Source organism: Eurytemora carolleeae, unplaced genomic scaffold (genome assembly GCF_000591075.1).
Source record: "Eurytemora carolleeae unplaced genomic scaffold, Eaff_2.0 scaffold890, whole genome shotgun sequence".
NCBI classification, from domain to species: domain Eukaryota; kingdom Metazoa; phylum Arthropoda; class Copepoda; order Calanoida; family Temoridae; genus Eurytemora; species Eurytemora carolleeae.
Window position 1 is genome coordinate 1,441 of NW_019396777.1, and position 7,791 is coordinate 9,231.

Genomic DNA, 7,791 nt, shown 5'->3' on the forward strand with positions numbered 1-7,791 from the left:
CATGGGTTCCCTAAAAAAATCTGCCAATTTTGTTCAGCCGTTTGGCCAGTTATAGCTAACATATATACATACAAATATATATATATGAGCGATCAGAGCTTTATTATATATAAAGGATTTAAAAAGAACCTGTTCATCAAAAAGACATTTTATTTAATCTGTAGTTATATCAATAATAATGATGTTGTAAAAATACGATTAAGAAAAAACTTAATGTTGATATGTAAAAAAACAGAATAATAATTTTTATCAACTCTGTTATAAGTCTCATCCGTAGACGGAGACGGTAACACTGTATTTTTGTGTTTGTGTATAAATAAATTTTAGAAAAATTAGGAAGAAATTAACAATTATGTTAAATTAAAATTTCTATTTAAAAGCTTCCAAGAGAATTCACATTTTTGAAGTATACACCCAGCTTTCTGTTTTAATTAAAATTTTAAACTTAAACAAATTTTAAATTTGAACAAGATATTTAGTTTATTTTATTCTCAAAACTTGAAACCTAGAGAAAATGAATCTCATTCCTGCTTTCTGTGATACTGAGGTTTGCGGAAAGTTTTCTAGTTTAGCTTTGAAATACTGTAATACAACAAATTTATAATTCCGTTATATCAGTGCACCTGATCGCTTAACACATTTTCTACTACATGTAATAAAAATACGTTTGATTACAAATACAGATATGATGCTATTATATCGATTGGACTAATATCCGATTGAACTAAAAAACATATTTTGTTACATTTTTGGACTGTAGTCCTTTTAATGTTAGTCTAAAGAAACATTAATTCAAAACTTACGTTCGTTCAATCGAACATTAGTTCAATTGATATGACACAACAAATGCGGAAAAATTAAAAACCGGTTTTTCAAAAGTTAAAGAACGCATCTCAAAACTCTCGAAATTAATCTAATGACTAAATTAGTCTTGAGATTAACAAAAAGAGAGGATCAAGTATTAATCTCGATATCCACCATTCTTAAGTTTTCAGCTCGGATTAATTAGTCTTTCAGATCAATTGCACTGCACATGTTCATCGAAGCACTCTGTACTATATCCGGAGTTAGATGAGATTGAAGCATTCTGTACTCTAACCAGGAGTTAAAGGAGTTTGGAGCACTCTGTACTCTAACCTGGAGTTAAAGGAGTTTGAAACACTCTGTACTCTAACCTGGAGTTAAAGGAGTTTGAAGCACTCTGTACTATATCCTGGAGTTAAAGGAGTTTGAAGCACTCTGTACTATATCCTGGAGTTAAAGAAGTTTGAAGCACTCTGTACTCTATCCTGGAGTTAAATGAGTTTAAAGCACTCTGTACTCTAACCTGGAGTGAAAGGAGTTTGAAGCACTCTGTACTATATCCTGGAGTTAAAGAAGTTTGAAGCACTCTGTACTTTATCCTGGAGTGAAAGGAGTTTGAAGCACTCTGTACCATATCCTGGAGTTAAAGGAGTTTGAAGCACTCTGTACTATATCCTGGAGTTAAAGGAGTTTGAAGCACTCTGTACTCTAACCTGGAGTTGCTTGATCAATAAACTACTATGAAGGTCACATGGAACAGTTCCTGTCTTTTACTCAACCCAAGCTCATCATATCCGGGATATAATTAAGATAGCTAAGTTATGCTAAAATCTATTCAGATTTTGTGTATACTAAATTGTGGACATATTAAGATCTAGGATTTTTGAAGGTCAAGGTTATAACTATCTATGTACGATGTACATACATATATATTAACTATACATCATTCCTCCATGTATTAGAATACAATTTTATAAAAACAATATTTAAACGTATTATTTAAAGATTGAATGTGCCCACCCAAGAGAATATATTGGTCTATGGAGTTTAATATGAGTTGAGAGGGTTGGTAAAACTTGATAATTAATCTTATAATGCAGTCTCGGCAGGAACCATGTTATTATATCGGCAACTAATTCAAGTTTACTATTCTCAAACTCATCCAACCCACTTGCTTTGTAGGGTATTTAAGGTAGTTGGTTAATAGGATTAGATCAGGATAAAGTAGGATAAAGGATGAGATCAGGATAGAGTAGGTTTAAAGAATTAGATCAGGATAGAGTAGGGTTAAAGAATTAGATCAGGATAGAGTAGGTTTAAAGAATTAGATCAGGATAGAGTAGGTTTTAAGAATTAGATCAGGATAGAGTAGGTTTAAAGAATTAGATCAGGATAGAGAAAGTAAAAAGGATTAGATCATGATAGAGTGGGACTAGATATAAAGGATTAGATCAGGATAGATTAGGTGTAAAGGATTAGATCAGGAGTAGGAATAAGGGATTAGATTAGAGAAGAGGATGTATAAAGGATTATATCATGATACAGTAGGTATAAAGGATTATGTCAGGATTGAGTAGGCATATAGGATTAGATCAGTATAGAGTAGGTATAAAAGATTAGATCAGAGTAAAGTAGGTACAAAGGATTATATCAGAGTTAAGTAGGTATAAAGGATTAGATCAGAGTAGACTAGNTTACGGATCAGGATAGGGTCCGGTCTAGCTTTGTTAAGACTTTCCGATGAAGTAAAGAATTTTATTTTATGTTTTGATCGCAAAATAAAATGTTTATAAAACGTTCTTTACATATTCTTGAATTGTTATAAATATCTTATACTTCATATTTTATACTTTAAACTTTAAACTATAAATACTTCATACTTTATACTTTATATTTTATACTTTAAACTATAAATACTTCATACTTTATATTTTATGTTTTATACTTTATTCTCTATACTTTATACTTTATACTTTATGCTTTATACTTTATTCTTGATACTTTATATCTACTTTACTATTCTAACTTATTCCTATTCTTCCTTTCTTTTCTCACTGAGAGAAATATTATTGGATGAAAGCGTATTCATTAATTATTCAGAATTTCAGCATTAAGAAGACCCTGCTCCGGGTTATAAATGAAATACTAAAATAACGGTTCTCCTTGTACTCCCACTAGTATCCGGAGCTATAAACCTGCCTGAACTGTAAATGTTGGCCTAAATTAAACTTGATCGACTAAATAACAAAATCATCGGGAGTGGCCTTATTAGTAGAAGATTTATTGTTAATTACTAAAAATGTGTCGTGAAAAGCAAATATTTTGAAAAATGTCTTTGCATTTTTTCAAGAAAAAGATGTTCTTTAATGAAAATCCTTTTACTAAAAAGTTTGTCCAGGGAGAGCTGTGTAATTATAGTTGGTGAAATATTGAAAATAACAGGTTCTAAACCAAACCTTTCAGTTTGCTGATCAATAGAAATCATTAGTATTCAAAACTTTTTAGCTCTAATAATCCTGCATTTACGGTTTACAAGAATACAACATAAATTTGTCATAGAAAGTTTATACCATAGGAAAAATACTGATTTTTACACGAATTCGTGATACAAGCATATAATTTGTTTTATACATGAATACAAGTCTATGGGTTGTTTTATACATGAATACAAGTTTATGGGTTGTCTTATACATGGATACAAGCCTTTACTTTGTTTTATAAAAGGAATACAAGTCTAAGGTTTGTTTTATAAACGGATACAAGTCTATGGGTTGTTTTATACAGGGATACAAGTCTATGGATTGTTTAATACAGGGATACAAGTCAATGCGTTGTTTTATACATGTATACACGTCTATGTATTGTTTTATACATGGATACCAGTCTTTGGGTTGTTTTATAAAGGGATACAAGTCTATGGTTTGTTTTATACATGGATACCAGTCTATGGGTTGTTTTATACAGGGATCCAAGTCTATGGGGGTTTTTATACAGGGATACAAGTCTATGGATATTTTTAGATATTAATTGTATACAAGCTAATTTTAGATATTACGAGGATACAATTGAGCTTTAAATATTAAAAGAATGCAAGATAGCTTTTAGTATTACAAGTTTACAAGATAGTTTTAAATATTACAAGGATACACGTTATTTGTTAGTATTACAAGGATACAAGCTAATTTTAAATATTACAAGGATACAAGCTAGTTTTAAATATTACAAGGATACAAGCTAATTTTAAATATTACAAGGATACAAGCTAGTTTTAAATATTACAAGGATACAAGCTAATTTTAAATATTACAAAAATAAAAGCTAATTTTATATATTACAAGGATACAAGCTAATTTTAAATATTACAAAGATACAAGCTAATTTTAAATATTACAAGGATACAAGCTAGTTTAAAATATTACAAGGATACAAGCTAGTTTAAAATATTACAAAGATACAAGCTAGTTTTAAATATTATAAGGGTACAAGCTAGTTTAAAATATTACAAGGATACAAGCTAGTTTAAAATATTACAAGGATACAAGCTAGTTTAAAATATTACAAAGATACAAGCTAGTTTTAAATATTATAAGGGTACAAGCTAGTTTAAAATATTACAAGGATACAAGCTAGTTTAAAATATTACAAGGATACAAGCTAGTTTAAAATATTACAAAGATACAAGCTAGTTTTAAATATTATAAGGATACAAGATAGTTTTAAATATTACAAAGATACAAGCTAGTTTTAAATATTACAAGGATACAAGCTAGTTTTAAATATTTCTCCATTTTTATTTTGTTCCTATTTTCTTTGTTTATAATAGTTTGTTGTTTGTGTTGTATAATGTATTTGCCTGCATTGGACTTGTGAAACTTTTCTGAATAATGATTTTCTATTTCTTATTCTAACTGCATTTAGTTATATCTAGACAATGTACAATAATGTCTTCCAGCTCCGAGCTAAACACTAGATCCAATAAAAAGAAGGAGTTGGAGAATACCGGAGATGTTTCGGAGATCCAGGATAAAATAAACCCAGATGAGGAGACAGAGAACCTTGAGCAGATTGAAGGGAAGGGTGAGGATACAGAGAACCCTGAGAAGGTTGAAGGAAAGGATGAGATTGATTGCAGCGAGGATGAACCAATAGATTCTTTAAATGATAGTTTAATTGAAGGCTTTTCTGACTCTCTCCGAGGGGGAGAAAACAAGGTTCGGTTAATCAAGGATAGAGAAGATGAGAATACATCCAACAGTGGAGAGAGCTCTGATATATCCCTGGACAATGATAGAAGGTTGGGAGAGTGGAGGAGTAAGGCCGACCACATAGTTTCTACATCCAAACCATATTCTCCGTTTCTTTAAAAATCCGACTACGTTACAGCATACGCTGAGGTTCTAATCTAATTCATAAAACAATTTGGGCCAAGTTTAGTGTAGGCCTTAATGTGGGCGGATTTATATAAAAAAGGCAACAATTTCCTAAATTTTACCATTTCAAAGAGAAAAGAGGAAAAGATAAAGTTTCAGAGGTGGTTCAGTAAGAAAATGATGAGAATGTGGTTCGGATGTAGAAATGATATGGTTAGCTTTCCTCCCCTCGTCGGAATAACATAAAACAAATTGGTAAATATCATGTCTTGTATTCAGACGTCGGGAAAGACAGGATTCTTTTGTTATAAAACAATTCCCAATCTTACATATTATGAACGTAAGACTTGTATTTATTTTACAAGAAAAGCAAGAAAACGCCTCGTTTCAGATCAAAGACGACAAAACTGACGCCATCGTTTCTTTGCAAAAAGGTTCAAAGATTGTAGTGTGAAGCGTTTATTGCAATATTTAATCAAATTATTATCAAATTATTACTTTTATAAAATGGATTAATAAAAATGTTTCTCCGAATGTACGGTACATTTCCATCTTGATTTCCCTCAAATATATAAAGTAAACTTTTCCATCTTGATTTCCCTCAAATATATAAAGTAAACTTTTCCATCTTAATTTCCCTCAAATATATAAAGTAAACTTTTCCTAAATGATTATTTAACAAGAACATTTCTGGAAGATCAATCTGAGAAATTTTACATTGGGATCCATGCTGTTTGGGAAAATGCATTTGGGAAATTGTCATTATTGAAAATGCCAATGGAAATGTACATACTTCCTTTGTTCTCAGGACGAAGTTGAAAAACTCTATAGTTGAAGAGGAGAGAGATAGTTCTAGCTCCGGAGAGCAGGAGGAGGAGTTTGATTTTGATGAGGAGGATGAAGTAATGGAGGTTGTGGTTGAACAAAGTGATGTCGAGGACGATGATGATGAGGATGATGATGATGATGATGTTGTACTGGGCGGGCAGCGTAGGCAGGATATACAGGGTCGAAGATTCTCTCAATCCTCAGATGAAAGTGAATCAACTGTAGCTGATGTAGGGATGTATTTAATCAATTAAAATCAAAAATATTTATTCTATCTGATGCTCTGTAAAAAAAGAACTACGGTTTTGCTATAAACTCAAATTCTTTAATTCCAATATCTTTGCAACCCGATGTCGTAGACCTTCGAATTTTAAACTATGAATTATGTTAAATCAAAAAGTCTAAGTTTAGTCTAAGCTTAGTATAGTTCATGTATAATTTCAATTGTAATTTTAATTCATGCATGATGCCAAACATATAGGATTTTTTTAATAGCTCATATTAAACTCACTGCTAACCAACGGCAAGCTCTCACGAAAAAAGAACGTAACAGTATTTTGCCAATAACTTCTTTTACATTTAAGCTGGAAACAAGCGCGTTGCAATTTTATAATGTATATGCCTAGAGGTGTTAGGTCATTTCCCCAGCACAACTTCCCCAACACAATTTCCCCAGTCACGACTTCCCCAACAACAATTTCCCCAGCCGCTAATTTCCCCAACACTAACTTCCCCAGTCACAAATTTCCCCAACAGCAACTTCCCCAACCGCTAATTTCCCCAACACTAACTTCCCCAGTCACTAATTTTTCCAACAGGTTGTACTCATACTTATTGGGAACCACCAGAACATATCTCACAGTGTATAAACTGCCAACATTGTCGACTCTAATTCAACTGATTTTTTCACATTCAAAAAGTTGCTAATTTTTTAATGATTTTAAAAAGGATAAATACAATCTCTCAAGGTTCGGATATATTTGAAGGAGAATCTGAACCATCTCTGAGTCCAAAATTACAACCGAAGAAAGCTGTTAAAGGAACAATTTTGGAAATGACAAGAAAAATATTTGATGTCACCAAACTGTTAAGGAAATTCTAATCAAAAATATTGTTTAACTAAAAAATCCATGATATTATTGTTTTTAAAACCTTATTGTTTTATAAGATGAAAATAGTTTAAATGATTAGTATAAAATGGAAGCTGAAGGACAAAAAAAACAAGGAAAGAGACACAGATCAATGTTCAGAGGATGAGATTAACCGCGAGGACAAGGATGAAAGTAAAAATGAAGGGGATGAGGACGAGGAGAAGGAAGATAATAAAAGAACGGAGGATTCAAAAGAGAGTGAAATTTTAGAAAAAGAGACAGAATCCAATAGATTTAATCCTCCTTTGCCAGTTCAAGATTTAGGTTCAAATAATAAAAATAAAAGGGAAGCATATTCTATGGTTGGAACAAAAATGCGTTAATTTAAACTTTCTAAGCATTAGATTAAACAAACTGCAAGGATTAAAAAGTTGCATGTTGCACTAAAGCAAATACAGAGGGAACTGTAAACCATGCACCACCTGGCATAAAAGATTTAGAATTTAAACCGGATAGTTTTCCATTAAGGACTGAACACTTGCCGCAAACTCTAATAATGCATGTTTTCAGTTTCTTTCACTGCAGTAAAAACATCCCTGATAATTCCTTTCAAGATATGCTTTTGTGTGTGCAGAGCGGGGTTCAGAATGAACAGAAGCTACCTCAGATTTACAAGAAAACTCTGGAAAAGCAAAAGT

At 31.6% G+C, this 7,791-nt stretch overlaps 1 protein-coding gene across 1 annotated transcript; it reads left to right on the forward strand.

Moving 5' to 3' along the window:
- The first annotated feature begins 4,739 nt into the window (after window positions 1-4,739).
- On the forward strand, window positions 4,740-7,476 carry LOC111708590 (glutamic acid-rich protein). Its single transcript, XM_023482010.1, has 3 exons — window positions 4,740-5,098; window positions 5,983-6,240; window positions 7,194-7,476. Exons 1-3 carry the CDS (start codon window positions 4,746-4,748, stop codon window positions 7,474-7,476), a joined length of 894 nt encoding a protein of 297 aa, XP_023337778.1. The 5' UTR covers window positions 4,740-4,745.
- The last annotated feature ends 315 nt before the right edge of the window (window positions 7,477-7,791 follow it).